This window comes from Brachionichthys hirsutus, chromosome 24, assembly GCF_040956055.1.
Source record: "Brachionichthys hirsutus isolate HB-005 chromosome 24, CSIRO-AGI_Bhir_v1, whole genome shotgun sequence".
Classification (NCBI taxonomy): domain Eukaryota; kingdom Metazoa; phylum Chordata; class Actinopteri; order Lophiiformes; family Brachionichthyidae; genus Brachionichthys; species Brachionichthys hirsutus.
In genome coordinates, this window is record NC_090920.1 from 3,572,222 (window position 1) to 3,594,557 (window position 22,336).

General features: G+C 50.8%; 1 protein-coding gene across 1 annotated transcript in view; it reads right to left on the reverse strand.

Annotated features, from left to right (window-relative positions):
- LOC137911854 (interleukin-1 receptor accessory protein-like 1-B) overlaps window positions 1-22,336 on the reverse strand; it is a 125,534-nt gene that overhangs the window by 73,019 nt on the left and 30,179 nt on the right. The window contains exon 2 of the mRNA XM_068756197.1: window positions 1,861-2,140. Coding sequence (XP_068612298.1) covers window positions 1,861-2,140 — 280 coding nt within the window. The remainder of the gene's footprint in view (window positions 1-1,860; window positions 2,141-22,336) is intronic.

Consider the following 22,336-nt stretch of genomic DNA (forward strand, 5'->3'; position numbering starts at 1 on the left):
TTAGCCTCATAGCATAATTGCCTAAGACTTAGGCAATTATGCTATGAGGCTAACGACGTGTATATAATTGGTGCAGGCAGGTCTGAGCATGAAAGGGAAAGAGGCCCCAGCGTGCTGATTTTAAATTATGGGATCGATTCTCCGTGAGAGCAGCTGCTGTTTTATCCACAGATGAAGTTCTAAATTCCACACTTCTTGTTTCATGTTTACCGACACCTGAAACAAGTGGAGACCGATCTGACATGCGGATTTGTGCAGAAGCGGGAATGCGTCGAGAGTTCACGCCGCATTTAGGCGTGAAAGACAAAAGCAAGGAGCTGGTCGGGTAATATTATAAGTTCAGACAAACCTACAACCAGAGCAGCAGATTCACACACGTGAGCAGGAACATTAGCGACTTGATGACAGTTTTCCTCGCCTGCGTTCATTTTTAATGCATTCCTGTTCGTTTCCTCGGTTTAACAGAAACTGCCACGCCCACGGCAGAAAGTCGAATAGATGAAAGCAGCGAACAGAAAAGGAGCAGTGACGGCGTCTTTTGAGGATTTCATCCAACCACCGGCTGTCTTTAAGTGCCGCATGCTCACACAGCAGACAGAGAGGAGACCCCCCCCCCCCCCCCCACGTCGTCTGAGGGGTGGACGATACTTGAGAGAACGGCGTCACGGGAACCAACAGTAACCATTGAATTGTTATATTACATGCTCAAGTATGAAGTGATTTATGGTCGTGCTGCGATTCATCCGTTCCCCCGCCCAGCGCTCCTTTCCATGTTTCAGAAAGAGTGAAGATCCTCCGGTAAACACGCCGCCAAGAGGCGTGTCCACGCTCTCGAGTGAGAAGTGAGGAATGTGTCGCAAAAGCAAAGAAAGCGCACAAATGGCATGTTTTACGGCGCAGAGTAAAGTGTCATCGCGTCAAAAGGCACTTTGGAGGAGGAGAGGTTCTCCAGGCGTCCTCTGAGAGGAGCATCAAGCGGCGTGCGTTCTGGCTGTCGCTCGGCGCCGGCCTGTACCGGGGCTCCACACACAGGACGATCAATCACTCTCCCGTGATGGGTCCACGTGGTCGTGATGCATCGCTACACGCTTCAGAGCGCCGCACACACACACACACACACACACCATCCTCCCCAACGGGCCCCTCCGTCTGCAGCTGACTAATGGACCAGTCAGTACCTACGGGGTTAATCATTATTATTACCGTGTAATAAAGCATGTTTGGGCTCGTTCCTGCGACGCCGCTGAGCCGAAGCCGACAGTCGAGCTTTGCTTCAGCTTCATGTTGGATACGAAGCATGACGAAGCGAAAAGGCCAACAAAGAATGGAAACACCAACACCCCAACCCGGTTTTACTGCCCGCGCCCTCCGCGTCACGTGTTCTGATTACAGTCAGAAATCAGCGGGGCAGATTGCGGCGCCGACGCGGCGTTGTAAATAAAAGGTCAGGGTTGTAAATATGCTGTCCGGCTGTCGAACGCAGCGAGCTGGAAGTTAGGCAATAACAAAGTGAGAGGAGGAGGAGAAGTCCAAAGACCGGGGCCATTATTAGCATTAGTTCTGTTCACGGACAATAAGCCCCGCCCCTTCATTTGGTTCTGAATGGTTGGGATCGAGGGCAAAGCGGCGCTCCGGTTCCACATGGACTCTCACGGCTCTCCTTTCTGCACGATTACGCAATAACTCCGGGCTGACTGATCGTCTCGCTGCCAAAGTCACCGAATGGAGCTGTGAGGGTTGTTGGACCGGCGCCGCCCGTTTCTATTCACGGCCGCCGCCACAGCAAAGGGGGGCGCGCTAACGGTAGCGAATGGTCGCTGCCAAAAACACAGGAAACCTCGGCTGAATGAAACCGCTCACCTCAATACGCACGAATAGTACCCGGCATCGTCCAACTCCGCCGGCCGGAACCATATGGCGTCCTCCTCCTTGCTCATCCTTACGCCGTCGAAGCTGATTGGTTCCTCAAAGTCCCCGTGTCCTGCGCTCTTGTACCACATGAGGCTCAGGCCGGCGCTCTGCGCGTGGGTGTAGTTGGCCCGTATGTATCCGTAGAATAAAGCGCACTTAATCCGAACAGGCTCCCCCAGCAGCACCTTGTATTTCAGGTAGTCCACGGACCAATCGGTGCAGCCCTCCACTGAAAGACAGGAAGAGCAGAAACAAGACGTTATTGGGAATCTGCTCGGTGGCACAGGAAGTCAGAAGTTTTAAAAAGTTAAAGTGAAGATGTCGTTAAAATGAAGATGCCCTGGGGGTCAGCGAGCCCGTCTGTGACTTCCTGGGTGTCTTTGACCGAGTTCACAGCAACAATGACAAACGTTTGATTGAGCTCTGGTCAGACCGAGCGCTTCGTCCAATCATCGCTGCCTCTCTGCTCCGTGTTTAGGGTCGATACGTGCCCCGCCCTCGTGCAGATAAACGACCCCCCATCAGGATCCCTTTAACCGGCAGCAACGGCTCTAACCCACGTTTGGCTCGAGGGAATCAGAGGCTGCTGTAGGTCTGCTTTGGTTCTCCAGCGCTGGGGGGTCGTACCAGGTCTCATATGAAAAACGTTAGCGTGTGTCACGCCGAGCCGGAGCACAACAGGGGTCCTCTTGTTCCGACACGCAATCAAGCGCACCCACTGCCAGTGGAGCCATCTCCCGGAGGCTGGATGATAAATGCATTATTCATGCCCTGCAGGAAAAGGACTGGCCGGGATTCTCCCACTTATTTCCCATTTTTAGGAGGACAGAAATTCATGAGGAACGCCGAATATGAAATTGACACTTAATCCTTATCGACTCCTCGCACACCAGCGGAAGCTCACACATGAACTCCTGCCTTCCTGACTGAGGCTCTAGGAGTGAGCGGAGTGAGAAGAAAGTGAGCGTTCACTTTTTGACAGGGGGAAACGGTTCGTCAGCGTTTGATTGAGAGGATCAAATCCATTGCTCTGATAGGCTGGTGGGAATCGACCCTATTCTACCCCAATGATGCTTTGGAATGCTTTGGAAGCACCGTGCATCATTAATACGGCAAAATAAAAAGTGTTTCTCAAGTTAAAGGGTAAAGTAAAGTAAACAAACTCTGTGGAAATAATTTATACGCATAATTAATGCTTTTCTTTCAGGAATTGGTATCATTCAACGCTTTCATTGTGTCGTCTTTAACGCCAGATGGCTCCTCCCCTCTTGCAGGTCAGGAATCTTTACTCATTGGGTTGATTAACCTTAACCCTAACCCTAAGAGAGCAGAAACGTCCGAGATGCCAACGAGCTACTCGGTTTGTATTTCCTCGTGCAAACGGGCCGCTGCTCCTTCCTGCTCCTCCTCCCCCTCCCACATTCCATTTCCTTTAAAAACAGCTGGCGAGCACAGCTGCCGCCGCCGCCTCAACAGGCTTCGCTAATTGAGGTTATATAAATGTTTTATTTACCAGAGGAACAACGCCGCCGCCAATCAGCCAGGTACAATGTGTGTGGCGGTAAGTAGGGCGGCGACGCCGGCGGGGAATTGATTCGGCCGTGCCGCTGGTATTTGGTGGAGCTCCGTGGTGCGGGGAGGAACGGCGAGGGGCGAGGGCGGCGCTCACCCCCATTCTGCCGTTTGGGCCTGCTTGCATTCTCTCTTTGATCGCATGTTTTGATGGCTTTTGTTCCTCTGGAGGTAACAGAGGCGTGCGGCCAGCTTTTGTTAATTTTGTTTTCCATTGATCGCTTCAGCTGCAGAGGTAAAGCATTGTAGTTTGATTACTTTCATTTCCTCGGGCTACATCGGTTATCTTCCTAATTACGTTTCTTTGTTTTTTGCCCACTCGGGAGTTTGTGAATAAATCAAAACATCATATTTAGTAATCCTTCTCCGCGATTCCTTTTGACTGTCGTGTCGAAGCCACGCGAGAAGCGGTTTGATGAACTGAGTCGGGCTTTTTCTGCTAAATTAAAACGATAAAACAAAGGTTTATTGAAGCATTATGCTAGAAGGACAGCAGCTAGCAGTTAGCAAAGACAATTTCCCAAAATTCAATCAATGATTAGTTTGTTTTGAGGCTGGATAATGAAATCGACTAAAAGGGAGGCTTTGCATTGATCTCGTCGGCTTGTTGAATAGTTTAATAAGCAAGAGTACAAGAGTATTGATAAATACTCAAAGTACAACAATGTACAGTAAACATTGAATTTACTGGCCGTGTATTTTCACACAGCCGCGGCTGATTCCAAATCAGCCGTCTTGCTTTGGTGCGACCTTCAACGCTCCGACGCGACCTTCTCGAGCTCCTTTTGATCTTCCCAGTTATGAACTTCCGACCAGAAGCAGGACAACGGAAAACAACAACCTCATTTGTACAAGGAAGAAAATGGCCGCGGCGTGCGCTCTGCGAGCTAACCAACAACACCGTCCTTTCATTGCGATTAAGTTGCGCTGTTGCCATGGCAATGATGGGTCTCCTCTCGCTTATCAAGAACTCGCTCATTAGCTTGTGGACGATAACTTGAAGGTTTAAGGTAAGACGCACAGTCGAGATGTTTCCCTTGTAATCACGCGTCCTAATCTACACCCCCCCAACCGATAAAAACAACGGAGAACGGGATTAAGATGCAGCAGATCATCTCTCCCTTCTCCTATCTTTGGTGCACACACTCCTGGAGCGCACGTTTGCTATCGGGGAGTGTGTGGTGTGTGTTGCAGAACAGAGACGCAGTTTTCTGTCCTGGACCATCAGGCAGCAATTAAGTCCATGTTCTCCACCCCCCCCTTTCAGCCTCGTCTCATTATTATCCTTGTCGACGCCGCCGTCACAAGGATAACGTTCCATTTTACTCACAGTTCCAAGCACGAAACATACATTAAGTTTGGGAGGAGTTCATTTATTTCGTAGACAGAAATGGTGGGATCACCAGCTGGTAACAAAAGAGAGCAGACGAGGGTCACACGCAGCCGGTGTGATGATGATGAAGATGAATATATTTATTAGATAGAATGTTAGAGTACAAGTACAGTCACACAGTAGCATGTAAAGGTTTCGTTTTTTTTTTAAGACTCACGCCTGGTTCGGGCTCGAACCCACAAACTCAACATCTCAGGTCAGACGCTGATCCCGCTGAACCACCGGAGGCCCATTGTCATTCATCATCATTGTCATTATCACTCTCGCGTTAGAAGAAGCTTTGATAATGAATCTGGAATGTGACCCACTTTCAAACCTACTTCTATTCCCAGGCCACCGAAATAAAATGCTGCTGATTTGTCTCATCCAGAAACAGATGTCCGTCTGGAACGGCCCGATCGTTCAATAGACGATAGGACGCCACGGCACAAAGCAGGAACCCCGGGAGGTCTGTCAGATGATCAGATCTCTAATCATTAAATCTTTCATCTGGTGAACAGGTGGATGAGAACCCCTCTTTGCTGCGCCGATGAGATGCTATAGCGCTATGAATTCTGGACGGGGGGGGGGGGGTACAGTGTGTACAGTGTTTACACAAACACGAAGTGTCTCGTATTTGTGTAAACACTGTATGCTGAGACTGGAGCAGAATCAGATGGCGTCATCACAAACATGGGAGGGGCCAGCTTCATGTGCTCAGGGGCCATGAGGCAAACTTTACAGCTGAGCCCCCGCTTGCCCCCGACCGAGCGTCCCAACGTGCATGTATCCCGTCACTTTAAAGTTCCCGTTAAGTCCAGAGGAGCAGTTATATTTCACCAAACGGCGCTCTGGAGAGACTCGAATGTGCCATTAGAGCAAAATATATGACAGCATAAAGCTCTCAGGCTCCCTGCACACAACCAAAGCCCTTTATTAGTAATCAGATTACCACACCAAATATTACTTTGTGTCTGTCACAAGTATTTCCTGTCGGGTTTCGAGTTTTAACAAATGTATAGTGAGTAAAATGCTAATCTTTTCATATCCATATCCTTTAACATTTCTATTTATGCCATTTCTGCGTTCAGATCTTTGCACCGAGTGTTTCCAGACAGGACGCTAACGCATTCAGGCAGACCTTTCTCCTGCGCTGCACAGATAGGTCTGCGTGAGACGAGCAATGCTTTTGAAAGTCAACATTTGACATGATGATGTTTGTTTGTTCACTTGAAGATACGACGTGGAGCATTTCTGCACGGAAATGTTCAAAGCGACGAGACCTCTGTTTCATTCCGTGCAGAGTGGAGGACTTCAAACCCGCAGAAATCCATATTCTATTTCAGGTAACACGCATTTCATTTGGTCCGGGAGGGGGGGGGGGGGTTAGTCAGACGTGGTGGCAGTTTGGCTGCACAGACGGGATCTGGTACCAAGAGAAACACAGTAAACGCATCACTGCCAAACATCCGACGGCTTCGTTCTGTCACCGTCTTTTAACGCTGCAAATAAACGCTCAGCCATTTTCTTTTCTTCCGTGTGGCTCAACATTTCCCATTTCAGTGAAGGAATTCTCTCAGACAGAGCGATAACTCCAACTACAAAATACAACAAATGCTTCGGCACAGCGCGGAAAAGTAAAACGTAAAGGCAGATAATACCAATAATTGAATTACATACATATTAATAAGCGTCTGATAACACAGACAAATGATAAAGAGCACGCTTGGTTAGGACTGCAAACGCATGCAACATGCTAAAGTGGGTCTTTTCAACAGTGAAATTACTGTCAGATGAAAGATGCGTTCACCCCCCCCCCCCCCCTCCTCAGGCGTTCCATTACGACGCACGACGTTCAAAGCGCTCCCGTTTTAAAGAAGGAAAAACCAAACATGAGAATCTTTAAACGAATTTCCCTTGAAGAGCGAACTCCAGGCCGAGTGTTTGCATCTGTCCGTCATACAGCAGCCGCCTCCGTCGCCACGGACCCACCGATCCACCGATTGACCGATTCACCCTTCCTCACTTTGGACAGGCGGTTATGGTGGATTTTAGTGAGGATGGGGATTCTGCAGAATCTATAGGCAGGAAACAAACACGTTACAAAGCCTAAGTGACCCCCATTTGCATTCCCCTCCGCCGGTGGGGGGCTTGGGCAATCTGCCGAGTGACCATAACGCCGGGAGCCCCTCAGCAACCATTGAGGACTAGCAGAGTTAGCATCTGCGCTACACTCGATCCATGAGGGAGAACGGTTTCCTCCTCAGTCGATATCCTGTTTGCTAGCTGCTAATGCTCAGGTTTAGCCAAATGATCATGAACAAATGTTTGCATGGAAATCAGGATTTAATAGAGCCACCATAGAGCCGACACCATCCCCAAATTGGTTCTTGCCCCGTGTCCCGATTTTAACTCCTCCATTAAACAAAGACAGGGCCATTTGTCAGGCCTGCCTAGTTTTTATGTTTGTCATGTTTGGCTCATTTGACCCACCGTCGACAACATCTACAATAAAAAAGGCTCTTATTCTCATGCTTTACGATCGGAACAGACACCAAACCAGGATTTGGGCGGAGGAGGTGCAAAAGGAGCGATTCATTCCCGTTAAAAAGTATTTGTAAAAATCATCACCCAAGGTTTAAATGCAAAAAGGGGATATAAAATGGACCTCAAGAAAAGCAGGGCTCTTACAGAGAAGGCGTTTAGTGTTGTAAAGCTAATTGTACTAGAAATACGGACCATTCATTCCTCATTTGACCCTCACTCTCCAAAGGATCAAAGGATCACTCGTGAAATCTGCCTCCAGGCATTTTTCCCAGTTTATTTTAGTAGCGCATCATCATCTTTAATCGATAAGGCGGAGTATATATTAAAAAAATACATCCTGCTAAAACAATGCAACACACATGAGTTGCTAATAAAGGTTTAAATGGCTGATAACAAACGTGTTCCTGCTACGTTTTAGCAGGGGCTGCTCCAGTGGAGAAGGTGGTCAGCTCACAAACTGGGTTGCAGGTCTGTAGAGGGGTAATTATATGCAGGCTGAGATTCCAGAGCCCGTTCGCTCCTGAAGTACAAGTTAAAACCTATTTCTTTATTTGACAGGAGAGGAATTCCAGATTCAGGCAAAGATGAAAAGAGAAATGTGAAGATGCCTGAGTAAACGACAGAAAATCCAAACTGGCAACGAAAGGCAGAAACCACCTCGAGGAGGCAGTGAGACGCAGGTGAGCTGAAACAGAGGACAAAACACGGAGGAGAGAAAGAAGCAAGCGACGGTGGACCCAAAGTAGCTGCTGTTGGGGGCACCCCAAACAGCCTCGCTTCCCGATCCGAACACTATGGACCATGCTTTATGTGCAAAGAGGATTACTATTGTAAGGCTCCCATAATCCACCAGTCCAGCGGCCCAGGACAAAAACCGTGCAGAGAAACAAAGCCAAAATGTGTATCTTAGTAATTCAGAGAAAAGGAACCATGTTTTATTCAGAAATGTCAAAGGAGCCTAAGATTTAATGCCGGTGATGGAGGGAGATTGATATTTTTGCATGCCCGTCTTATTTCCTGATTGCAGTGACATTTACCTGCTGCCGCCCTGCGGGTTCCTCCCCAGCAGATGAAATAGCTTTATCTCTCGCTGTCGCGGCTGCACTTTACTGTCATGACACTTCATCTCCATTTGTCCTCTCTCTCTCTCTCTCTCTCTCTCGACAGCAAGCGGGTTGTCATTTATATGCAAATAGTCGTACGTGATTGGGAAAAAAGGATAAATAAAATAAATACTTCTGGCAATCTTTCCTACGTCCCCTTTTTGTCTCATCACTGATTGGTCGTGGCCTCCAGAGAGCGGCGCCGGCTGTCTCCCCAAATGCTGACGGACACAGGACAGCACATGATGGACCCTTGCATGGACCAGAATAAGGAAAGACGTGCACGGGACAATAAACATCGAACACATGCACTTGACTTTGCGATGGCGCAGTGCAGCAAAACTGGTCCTGGATCTGTTTCACAGTCCAAAAGAGCAGGACAGAAGACCGATGAAGCAAAGAGCGACGTCCGACCACGTGTCTGGTTCCGGAACGCTGTTGTCCTTCTTTGTATCGCCGGAGTGGCTCGCTGCCCCTACAAGTTAAAACGCTACGATGTGAAGCGCGACTCCAATATGTTGAGCACACAGCGACAGCATAAAGGAGTCCAGGACCTGGACTTCCTGGACTCCGGACCCACCTAGCATTGGAGAACTATTCAGAACCAAGTCAGAGCATCAGAGCAACAGATTTGACATAAAAGACTAATTCTACATCCAATAAATCATCATAATCTCCACTGATCAGTTCCTGATGAGGATCCAGAACAATGAGTGAGGCAGCCTATCAACAAGCTCTCCTCAAAGCAGGATGTAAATCACCTGCTTGACGCTAAACAGGTGATTAGGTCTGTTCTCTTTCTCACGCTCAAAAGCACTCGCATCAAATTTGTCATCTAAATGTGACAAAACATGTGATCATCCCGGCGGCTCGTCTCCGGGTAGGAGCTTCTGGTAACTCCTCTGACTTGTGGCTTTTGGGCGTGTGTCCAGCTGGAGCCCGTTTCAGGGGGAACTGAGACTTTGAATTGATCCTCTTATGACTGAGGCGTCTCCCTCTGTTGCCCGTCGTGGTGCCGGTAATCCTCTCGTCCAACAAACAGCCCCCCGAGGAGAACCCGGGTGCTGCGGTGCAGAGCCGACTGCGTGCATGGGACAAAAGCGTGGGTGTTTTCACACGCACCCACACACACAGGTACACACAGGTACACACACAATCCGCAGCCTGTTCTTCTGCGCTGCATCATGGCGGTGTGGGCGTGTGCTAAGCCGGTGACTCAGAACCTTGCCGGTCCACCACAGGCACCAACACACCATTTGGGTGATGCGCTCCAGCGCCCCCCCCCCATGAAAATAGAGCGTGGCCAGATGGATAGAGCGGTGAGTCACATCAGCCTCTGTGCCAGCCAGACGATAAGAACGCAGGAATACCGTCCAGATGTGCACATCAAGACCCGGACGTCACCTCTGACCCCGTTTGACCCTCCGTAATGTGCTTCTTCCCGCCCCCCTCCTCCGTCTCTGCGCTTTACCCTACCTCTCTACCTTCCAGCTATTCACTTCCTGTGCAAGAGAATGGGAGGGAGGGGGGGGAAGATTGGTCCGGCAGTTCAAAGAGAGGGGGGGGGGAATGAGAAACGCAGAAATGACGCAAGCCTCGGATCAAAACGGTCCCCAAACGCCACACAAGGAAGCAGTAAGGGCGTCTGGGGGGTAAATCAACGCCCAACTGGCGATGAAGGCGGGGCTTCTGCTTCACGTCTTCAAGGTCGAGTGGAATATCTACAAATTAAGAACTTTAGAGGTGAGGCTGCAAGACGGACCGTCCCCCAGAAACGTCAACACACACACACACGCGCACGCACACACACACACACTGGCACCAAGGCAGCCGAGGATCCTGCGAGGCCTAGTGGCCTGGAACAAGAGCAGAGCCGGAGATTCCCATTAGAGGACGTTCCTGTCAAACGCTGCTGTGCTGATTACCAAGCTGCCTCCTGCTACAATTCAATTACAAACGAGATAACACGACGCGCTGCGCTCATCCCCCCCCCCCCCGAAGGCGTGCCGACATCGACATGGGGCGGCGAGGACGGTCGCCCCCAGAGCTTTCCTGAAATCACGGATGCCTGTTTCTTTCATGTTTCTAGCGCTTTTTGACTTTGCCACGCCACGAGGTTTGTCTGAGCTCGACCGAATCGGGGTCGCGACTCAGCTTCCACCTCAGCTTCCACCTCAGCTTCCACCTCAGCGGCCTCGGCTGAGAGTCCAAGAGACGATTTCAAATTAAAAGGCAAAGCCAATTACAGCAAGTTTAACTGAACGCGTTGATATTCAAGGAACTTTAAACAGATGACTTTAGGGCTTTAAAGGTGCACAGGGGTCATGGCACCACTTTTAAAGGTTGCTTCAGGGTGGACGAAGGGGCTCTTTGACTCAAGCCCCACCCAAAGCCCTCAGTGATGAAGGTCTCGTCTCAAATGAAGGGATGACGAGAATAAAAAGACGCCAGAGACTGCGCCACCGCGCCGTCGTTTCCAGCCGTCCCGGCAGACAAAAGTCTAGAGGAGATTCTCCCGACATCGCGGCACCAATTAGAGAGCAAACTGTTGAAGTAAGCAGGTCTGCAATTCACATTTTAACGTATTCATACTGTAAATGTAGAAAGGCAACCAAGTCATTTATTGTTCTAGTCAGGCTGCCCGACTTCACACGCTGAATTATTGAAGCTCCAAAGTCTCTCTGAAAGAGTGTGAAAGCACCCGACATGAGTTCTGGTACCGACGGGCCTAACAGCTCAGACAATGAGTTCTGGTACCGAACCCGACCTGAGTTCTGGTACCGACGGGCCTAACAGCTCAGACAGAAATCACCACGCACGGCGTCAGCAGATTAGAACCTGAATGCAAATTGAATTTACAATAAAAAGAAACAAATAAAGCTGCAGAGGCAGAGAAGGGAAAGACTCCAAGGAAATGAAAATGGAGACCCTGGCACGATGAGAATCGGTTTCATATACATAATTAATTAAACTGAGGTTCACTGCTGACGATGGATGGGGGGGGGGGGACGTCAAGCCACGGAAAGTAAAACAGCAATGAAGAGATTAAATAAAATGTCATTCTAATTTTAGGGGGGGGGGGGGGGGGGGTTACATGCATCTGCATTACACTTCCAAGGGCATCCACAAAGAGAAAAAGAGCCTTAAATCTTTGATCCTTCTCTAATCTCATCGCTATCAGTGCTGACAAGAAATCCAGAAATACTGCCCCCCCCCGAAAAAGCTTTGAGGCAGGCCTTCAACTCACAGCAGGGGGCTGTGGTACGAGCCTCAGGGGGCTCCGGGGGGCTCCGGGGGGCAACTGTTCCTTTGGCACGTAGCAACAATTGATTGTTGAACAGCGCTCAAAGGAAAGGTGAGACAAACACCTGGATGAGCAGATCTGCCTTTGGATCCTTCTGACGCGTTTCTTCTCATCTCGTCGGCCCTCGATCGTTTCCATGTGTGATTTATACGTTTGGGTTTGAACATCAGCACTTTTTAACTCTCGTTTCCAAACAACGGAGGTTAATTTTGTCGATTCTGCCGTATAAAATAAACTAAGACATTTATCTGGACCCTTATTCCAGTTTAAAAGAATTTGCATAATATGTTGAACGATTTACGGGAGTTATGGGAGCTGACAAAAACTGCAAGGCAGTCGGTCCTTCCTCGTTCCCACGACTGTTGTTAAGGGGGGGCAGGAAGTTGCAGTTTGCACATCCGTCTGCACGTAGAGCAGCGCTGTGGGGTCCCGGGTCAGGAGGTGAATGTTGTTTTAGCCCCTCTCGTGCTGATACTTAATGGCGAGTCCTGACCTTTGCCCTCTCTTTTGAAGGAAAGTAAACTAATGAAGGATTTAAGGAAACCATCGAGAGGAGAGATAAATAGCAGAAGTCGACCGCTGTCGTTTGCTCTCCCTCCTCTCCCATCTATCGCTCCATCTCTCTCGGCTGGACGTTATCTAATAAAGCAGAAATGCCATGAAAATAGCCTCAAAAAGCTTTCAGGCGCCATAAATCCTGGAGTCCGTGATTCTTTTATGGACAGGACAAGACGGGGTGAGCGAAATGGATGAGTGAGATGGTTGGCAGCAACGCATGGGGGGGGGGCATAGCCCATCTCCTGACTCCGCATATATTAATGTGCCATAGAGGAAACTCAGGGAAACTCGGGGGCCACGGCTAACAAGGCTGGCCGGCGGCTACCACGCACGCCGTCTCCGACGCCGCGTCCGGACTCGATCCGACAGGTGATCGCAAATAGACCAGCGCGCTGCCTCTTCCTCGGTGATCCAGGGGGGGGGGGCGTGCTGAATTCATGAACTCTGATCAGGGTGCACGGAACGCCGGGGGTTGCCATGATGTAACAGAGCAGAGCAGCCCCCACCGGCCTTCTGCTCGCTACTCTCCAGTGTGTGTGTGTGTGTGTGGGGGGGGGGGGGGTGCTCATTTCAGTGACCAACTGCAGACGAGGCCCTAACGAGGTCCCGCAGCACGTTTCAACTCCATTTCTCCGACGCTTCTCAGACGGAGCCGCTAACGACTCCCCTTTTTATTGGGATGAGTTGTTGGAGGAGATAATTAACTGCTGCTTTCATCGTCATTTTAACCGGCGTGTTCATTAATGTTTCTGTGTATCCCATTAATGAAAATAAATGCGTGAATCGACGAGGTTGAGGCGTAAAGGCGTCTTGATTTATTCAGCTCCTGACAGCGAGCGATAGCCATGAAAAGCCTTATTTCCAGCGGCCACTGCGCTGACACTGCGTCAGGACTCTTGAACATTTCAGGAAAAATGCATTCAATATTCCTGAGAGAAGATTTACAACCGACGGGACTCTTGGCCGCTGAAATGAGCCTGAAAGAAGCCGAACTGACTCCGTGTCATTCCTCGTCAGGTGACTTATCTCACCCTCAGCGCTCGCCCAAAACCCAATTTTAGGAAATGGAGCCCAGCTGTCAGCGACGTTTAATCTTTCTGCCAGGAAGGCAGACATGTTCTACGAGGGGAGAACATATTTCATCGGTCCTCTGAGTGCTGTCCGTATTTCTGCTCAGGCAGCAGGATCCGGAATATCGCTTTAAACACAATCATGAAAATATAAATATCTGTTTCTGTATTTGGTTTTACGGCTTGTCGCCGCGGTTACGGGAAGCACGGTCCTCTCATGACGTCTGGATATTTAGTATCTCTACAGCTGGGATGCTTTTTGGGTTTAGTTCAGAGCCGAGACAAACGTGTGACGGGTGTCACAGACTCATCGATGCGCATGTGCAGCAAAGATGGAGGTCGAGTGTCGTCCACGGCAACGCGAGTCCAGGCAGACGCCGGACATGCACTTTCCTTTTAAACCCATTCTTACTCCTCTTCAGCTTTAATCAAAGCGTTTGCATATTATTGTGTTCAAGTCTTTGGTTTGTTCCCCGTCGGCCTCTGAAGTAGCTCATCCAACAGGAGAGGCTTCTCGTCTCCGGCCCCGCCCTCTCCTGCAACCCCTCCTCTTCTTCGTCTCCGGCCCCGCCCTCTCCTGCAACCCCTCCACTTCTTCGTCTCCGGCCCCGCCCTCTCCTCCAACCCCTCCTCTTCTTCGTCTCCGGCCCCGCCCTCTCCTGCAACCCCTCCTCTTCTTCGTCTCCGGCCCCGCCCTCTCCTGCAACCCCTCCTCTTCTTCGTCTCCGGCCCCGCCCTCTCCTCCAACCCCTCCTCTTCTTCGTCTCCGGCCCGCCCTCTCCTCCAACCCCCCCTCTGCTGACTCACTTTGCATCCCTCCATCCTCGTTGTAACTGTACTCAGTATTTGTATATCAGTCGGCGAGGAGCTGTTCCTCCGGAGTATTCTTGTCTGGCATCACAGCACCACTGAGAGATCAGAGAGCTGAGCACTGTGCCTCTAATGGGAAGACCCCCCCCCCCCCCCCCCCCCCCCCACACACACACACACACACACAGGCTCCACTACAGCACGCATTCGCTCCTGCTTTCGTTTAATCCTCGCTCCTCCTCGCCTGCTCCTCTCGTCCTCCCCCCCCCCTTCTATCTCTTTTTCCGCTCTCTTCCTCTCGTGTGCTTGTTTTGAACACACCAGAACCAGGACATGGGTCTCTGGGGGGGTGCCGGGGCTTCTTATATAACATTATAAAAAATTCACACATTTCTTATTATGGAGAGGAGATGAAAAAAAAGAGTGAGGATAAATGAAGTGTGGGGGGGGGGGGGGGGGAGCAACCGCAAATTAAAAATAACTTAGGAGTGTTGAGAAGGCGCATGGAGGGGGCTGCGAGTGCCACACAGCCTTGGGCGCCATCTTGGCAGGTGGCGCGTTGGAGCTTATAAACCACGACTGAAACGCAGAAGAAACGCGACGGTGAAGCCATTTCAGGCGGCTTCCTCATGAAGCAACACAATGACCCTTAAATTGATGCCTGTCAAGCGACACCCTTATTTCCACATGATCAATCATGGGCGGCAGATTCCGGCGCCTGGTGGCGCCCCACTTCCCCTCATCGACAGAAATGAAAGGCTTTCCCAACAGACAGAACCAAGTCGAGCTTGGCGTTCACTTTTTCCCCGTCGCCGAACAACAAGTTGAATTGCACTAACAATGGAGCCATTGGTCGTTTTCATTTTGGCGCGGGCTTGTAATCAAACAGCTGATTTAAAAGCCTGTTTACCGCTACCATTCACAGATCATCTGCAGAGCATGAATTATTAATCTTGTTCTTCCTTTCCGTTCCGTAACGTCACGCAGCGGGATTCCTCAACGCTCCGCGTCGGAATGCACGGCGTGATCCGACGCTGCCAAATCTAATGAGCATCTGCAAGGTCACATCAGAGGGAGGGGGAGACAGACGGGCAAGCGTTATTCTTCCTCCGTCCGTTTCACTCTTTCACTCTTTCGCTCACATCGCCCCTCTTGTGTTCTCGGTTTCCATCCATCCCTCTTTTAGGTCTTTTGGGTGGAGCTAAACCGCGGCGTTGCTCTAAATGTGGCCTCGCGTGTCTGTTTGTTTGTTAATGAGGAATTATCAGAAATTAATTACGATTCAAAAAGGTCCCAAGGTGAATGAGGGTCGTGTAAATCTTTTATAATCCGGCGGCGCCAAATGCTGCGGAGAACTGCAAGTCTGCGCTGCGCATGCAAATCCATCCAGGCTGCGTCTCCAAGAGGCTTTTCGGTGCATTCTCCGACACAATAGTGTGTGTCCACATTCTGCACAAACAAGGCCAGCTGTTGTTCCCTGCTATCCCGGCTGGAGCTGGGAAAAAGGAGAGGCAGCCCGGGGGGGGGGGGGGGGTGAAGGGACGAGCAAATGAACAGGTGAGAGACACGGCGCCGGATTACACGGTGTCACACGTGGCTGCGAGTCCCGCGTTAGCCACCCATCCCGGCCCACGTGCTAATGCGTGGACTCATGGGTGAATGCCATGACACATTTCCTTTTTGCCTTCCCGCTCACAAACCCTGGCGGGTTTCACCAAGCGAGCGAGGACAGTGAGACTGACGACCTGCGCGTGCAGAGCTTCTTAACTGCACAGATGCATGCTGGGAGTCATGTCAGGGTGTTTCCTTCTGCAGGGGGTTCATCGGTATTCAAAGGTGAAGGAACCGGCTTGTGCTTGTTTTTCCCAAACTAGCGGCGCCTTACGCGGTCGCCGCCTGCAGGGCGATGTGACAGATCGAATCAAACATCCCCGTCCCACCCGTCATGCGTCTCCGGGGTACGGGCCAATTCCTCGTCGAGATCTGGACGCCCGACATGGAGTCGAGAGCAGCTTCCAATCAAGCCATCCCTCAATGGTGCCGTGCACTCAGCAGGATTCTCCCCAAGGAATGAGCGGCGGCTTGGCTCAGACGAGTTCAGCGTCGCAGTCGTCCTCTTCCTGCTTTTGTTTCTTCAGAAGTTTCTTTTTTACCAGTTTAACTAGCAGGTTTGGAACCGCCTTCGCCCCATGGGCGCTTTCTTAGCATGTCTTGGTGCTCATTTCTTGCTGGGCGCTTAATAAAGCTGTGGCAGCTATAGAATGCCAACGTGTTCACCCCCCCTGCCCGAGACCCCTGTAAGCCAGCAAGGCCTCGTAATGATGCATTGTGTGTAGCGGCGTAACACCAGAGCAAAGCGCGTTCAGCCCGTCTCTAACACGGCAGGAAGCAACGTTTTAGTTTCTCTCCCCCCGACCCGTTTCAGGAAGCAGTCTGGCTTTTGGAAATTTGCATTTCTTTGCAGGAGAGGCTCATTTATTCAAAATGATTGTGGAAACTGTGCCGTTTGTTCCACTCGTGTGACTCGTAATGCAGCAGAGGAACGGGGACGGATCACTGGGAAAGGATATTCAGAAAGTCTGAGGTTCCAGCAACAAATTCCAACGGCAGGTGCGATAATAACACAGATCATGAATGCAATTACAAAGCCAAATGGCCGTTATTCATCATTTCAGAATATGCACATTCTTATCAGCATGAATAATGATCAGAGTTTGTTGCTTTGCTTTCACCGATCACCATCTCAAGGATTTACTGTCTACTGGCTGCCATTAAACCCAATTATCCCAATAATTATTATTATTGTTCAGCGTCTAATCAGCCATCTCTGAGTCTGCGTCTGGGTTAAGCTTTATAAAGCTTTAACGAGGAAATCACAACCAGAAACAGGAGAACTTTATCACGGCAGCAGAATAGCAGAGCTTTGTCTTCCAGCCAACGGGACCCCTTTAATCTCAGCTGTCACCAACACAAAGCGAGCATCCGAGTCCAAACCGCGTCTCAAAGAATCCAGCCAGGACGCTACCTGGGCCGAAAATAGCCTTCCTGTAGTTTAAGTCAATGGATATTATACGGCCATGCAAACTGTCTGATCACGTTCGGCTCCAGCGGAGCAAAAGCAATTTATTCATGCTGCAAAGAAGCAACCCAAACTGCTTTAAACACAGAGAGACAAGGATGCTTTGGACAAGGCCGAGGTGAGGCGTTCAAGGAGTCTATGAACACGTAATGTGAAGGGAAAACTGTCGATATCCCCTCAAATAAATCCAGCAGCAACCAAATGACATGGCTATTCATCCAAATGAACCTGAGACTTCTGCATTCTAAAGAGACCCAGACTGAACAAAGAGGCTTCCCTGAGCCGTAATTACAGAGCTGATTCAGGGTTTAAACTTTTCCTATTGGAACACACAACAACGAGAAGGTTTTGTCTGATTCGTCTTCGTGGCCGTGCTGCAGGGGGCGACAGCGAAGGATCCAGCCCTGAATACGATCATCGGCGGCGACAATCAGCCAAAACCGCAGCCAGGTGCGTTAAAGCGCTAAACAAACGTTCGCACCATCTCCAGATAAAAATGCTGATTCAACGCATCCTCTCGGAATCGTTTTCTGCACACTCTGCAGGTGCGGAAAGATTCTGTCTTTCTTTTCGGGGCCATTTGAATGAATCAGTGTCACGCATGGCTGGCGCCATCAAGACTCGATGAATACTTCTGCGCCTGAAAGGCGAAGGTGGGGAAGAGGCGGCTGTGAATCCATTAGCCTTGCTATGTCTCCCTGACTCCATTGTTTCCTCCAGCAGAGGATTCGCCTTCTGGAGGCGATGAAAAGCGTGCGCTCCAAGCAGGCCACGCAGCGAGGAAGTGCGTGTCGGCTGCGTGGGCCGGCGTGGGCCGGCGTGCATACGTGTTGAGAGCGACTGTAACAAGTTGAGAGCATAGCTGTGATCGACCTCACTTTCACGAAAGCTTTCCAAAAACGTTCGCTTTAATAGCTTCATCATCTGAAACGGGTTCTGCAGGGCGAGGGCCGGCATCCGGTGCCAATGCGCCAAATGTGCCCGGAAGTAACGAGGCTGGGAAGACAAAGCGAGCCCAGCTTCCGTGCCAGAGGACAAGTGTGCGTCTTTAGAATGGGACAGATGCTCTTCCGACCGTATCCATCCTCTCTCTCAAGTCAAGTGCAGCCCGACGTTCCCCAAACACGTAGAACCACAGTTCCCACGTTTCGATGTTTTTATTGCCAAAGATTCTGCACAGCCGACAAACATCAATGTTCGTTTCAGGCGGTAAAGTTACTGGGAAAACCTTTCATTGGATATGATGCAACTATTTCCTAAATCTCTTCTTGATCAGTGAAAGAAAACTTTTCTTTGTTAACGTTCATTTCTAATTAACATTCAGGAACCAGGTTGGCAATCATTAAATATCAAAGGCAACAGATTGGGATCCACAGGATTTGGACATTCCTGATTTCCACCTCAGCTCCCTCACGGCGCTGACCTTTTCTTATTGATGTAAAATTAGGCTTCCCATTGAAAGTTGCACACCTACAGCTTAAACGTATTTCAACACCGACGTCCCGCCCCCCACTGTGATATTAGTCATTTAGGGGAGCCCGCTAAGACAACACAACATTGGTGCAGCGCTGATTTCCCACTGTGTTGGGCTCGGGGTGACGCTTTGTTGACATTTATATTCAACTGAAGCACAAATTGCGAGTAATGGGATGAGAGCCTCACGCAGACGCAGGAAAGTACAGGGACGCGGGGGAAGGACGAGGAATTCAAAACGCAGAGGTTATCAGCCGATCACATCAAAGGAGATAATGATCAATATTCAAGTGACAGACTAACACTCGTTTTGTTTTGACGCGTAGACAAGACAAAGCCTTCATTTAAGACAGGCGATGATTTCCTTTTTGTGCAGGATTGACAGCGAGTGCGTTCACTGTCCCACACAAGCATGAAGCAGAGCGAGGAGCTGATGGGGAGCAACAGGAGAGGAGTGAGAGAAAGGGCAGGCAGAGTGATGAACCCTTCGGGTCGCACGCCATCAGAGGAGGCATTGATCACTCTGCTGGATAGATCCGTGCAATCGAGCGTCTCGGCTTGATGCGCCTGCTTTTTCCTGCAGTCGCGTGTGCACACGAAGGCCCACCAGTCATTCAATGAGGGCTGCGATCTGACACGCCGGCTTTACTGCTGCAGAATGCGGCTGCTGTATGGCTGTCGCAGTCCTAAACGAGTCCAAGTGCCCCAATGGGAAAACTGTGGGCACTAAATGAGGCATTACTAAAAGTTTGTGGGTTCCTCCCGCTGCACACACGGAGGCTGGAAAATATTTTATTTAGAGTTTAATTGCAGCTTGTGGCCCTGAGTGCCCCATCAGACAAACTATAATGGACTCTAATATGATGGTAATGGTTAGCGTCTTCCCTCTGACTCTGGAACATATGGCACAGCAAGCATCTGTCCTTTTCTTTTACAGCAAAACATGACGTCTCACACGGAAGGACGGATGCATTGTCCAGTCGTCCAAACCAGGCGAAGCAGCGCGGACCGGACTGGCAGCGGAACGGCTAGGGCTGCAAAGACTTGGACCGGACTGTCAGCGGAACGGCTAGGGCTACAAAGACTTGGACCGGACTGGCAGCGGAACGGCTAGGGCTGCAAAGACTTGGACCGGACTGGCAGCGGAACGGCTAGGGCTGCAAAGACTTGGACCGGACTGGCAGCGGAACGGCTAGGGCTGCAAAGACTTGGACCGGACTGTCAGCGGAACGGCTAGGGCTACAAAGACTTGGACCGGACTATCAGCGGAACGGCTAGGGCTACAAAGACTTGGACCGGACTGTCAGCGGAACGGCTAGGGCTGCAAAGACTTGGATCGGACTGTCAGCGGAACGGCTAGGGCTACAAAGACTTGGACCGGACTGTCAGCGGAACGGCTAGGGCTGCAAAGACTTGGACCGGACTGGCAGCGGAACGGCTAGGGCTGCAAAGACTTGGACCGGACTGTCAGCGGAACGGCTAGGGCTACAAAGACTTGGATCGGACTGGCAGTGGAACGGCTAGGGCTACAAAGACTTGGACCGGACTGGCAGCGGAACTGCTAGAGCTGCAAATACTTGAACCGGACTGGAAGCGGAACGGCTAGGGCTGCAAGTACTTGGACCGGACTGGAAGCGGAACGGCTAGGGCTGCAAAGACTTGGATCGGACTGTCAGCGGAACGGCTAGGGCTACAAAGACTTGGATCGGACTGGTAGCGGAACAGCTAGGGCTACAAAGACTTGGACCGGACTGGCAGCGGAACTGCTAGGGCTGCAAAGACTTGGACCGGACGGGAAGCGGAACGGCTAGGGCTGCAAAGACTTGGACCGGACTGTCAGCGGAACGGCTAGGGCTACAAAGACTTGGACCGGACTGGCAGCGGAACTGCTAGAGCTGCAAATACTTGGACCGGACTGGAAGCGGAATGGCTAGGGCTGCAAAGACTTGGACCAGACTGTCAGCGGAACGGCTAGGGCTGCAAAGACTTGGACCGGACTGGCAGCGGGGAACGGCTAGGGCTGCAAAGACTTGGACCGGACTGTCAGCGGAACGGCTAGGGCTGCAAAGACTTGGACCAGACCGTCAGCGGAACGGCTAGGGCTGCAAAGACTTGGACCGGACTATCAGCGGAACGGCTAGGGCTACAAAGACTTGGACCGGACTGGAAGCGGAATGGCTAGGGCTGCAAAGACTTGGACCGGACTGGCAGCGGAACGGCTAGGGCTGCAAAGACTTGGACCGGACTGGCAGCGGAACGGCTAGGGCTGCAAAGACTTGGACCGGACTGTCAGCGGAACGGCTAGGGCTGCAAAGACTTGGACCGGACTGTCAGCGGAACGGCTAGGGCTGCAAAGACTTGGACCGGACTGTCAGCGGAACGGCTAGGGCTGCAAAGACTTGGACCGGACTGTCAGCGGAACGGCTAGGGCTGCAAAGACTTGGACCGGACTGGAAGCGGAACGGCTAGGGCTGCAAAGACTTGGACCGGACTATCAGCGGAACGGCTAGGGCTACAAACCCTTTGGTGCAAAAGGGCCATGATTCATAGCAGCAGCAGAACGTCGATATAATATTCTTGCATTGAGAAAAAAATAATGAATTACCATGAGAGGATTTTTATTGACAGGTGGGTCAAAGATGGCGTTTGGAGAAGAAACGGCGGCGTTTATTTGTCGCTTGTTGTTCTGAGAACGACGAGGAAATGTGAAACAATATGCTCGGTTAACAACCGCTGCTAAATTATTAATCTTTCAAAATGCAATAGGCGCCGCTTCGACATGAGGCTATTGCTACTTATTGACTGGCTGGTGGAACCGTGAGCCCACGGCGAAGTCTACCCTGCAAATAAACGGACAAAATTGCTCCGACACCAGAAGCTCTGCTCGGTATTGCCCCGCCTGACTGCGAAGCCCTCGAGTGTCACTCACAGCACGATTCGTTGCGGCTCTGCTTCCTACTTGCTTTTCTCCCAGCGGCACTTTTCGTGGCGAGGATAGCCTTTGAGCTGGCGCTTCTGTTAGCGAGGGAGCGATTCGGATTCAAGGACAGAAAGGGCCGAGCGGAGCCAGGATCCCGAAGACGCCATCGGGATCTCGACCGACGCTCAACCAAACGCTCTTCAAAGATGGCCTCGCCTATTTGAGGATGACGGGGTGAGGCGAGGCAGTCGGGAGGAGGGGGGCATGCTGCTAATCCACCCACATCTTTGTGATCAAAGGAATGATTGTTTAATCTCAATCTCAATCCCTGCCTCCTTATCATCAAGTTAGGACTATCAGAATCAAATTGCCATCTGACATTTCTGACCCTTCGCCGACATGAGGATGAGGCTCCGTTACTGACTTAACCTTCAGGAACTTGTGTCCTTCCTGTGGGATAAACACGGCGAATGTGCGTTGGGGCTATTTAAAGACGCATATGTTGGCGGCGCAGCTCGTCTCGCTCTCTTTGCTGGACACGCAGACGGCCAGCGGGCCAGATGGACGCCAGCACCGGCCGAGGCGGTGATGGGCGCGCTTGGGCGGTGCTACTCAAA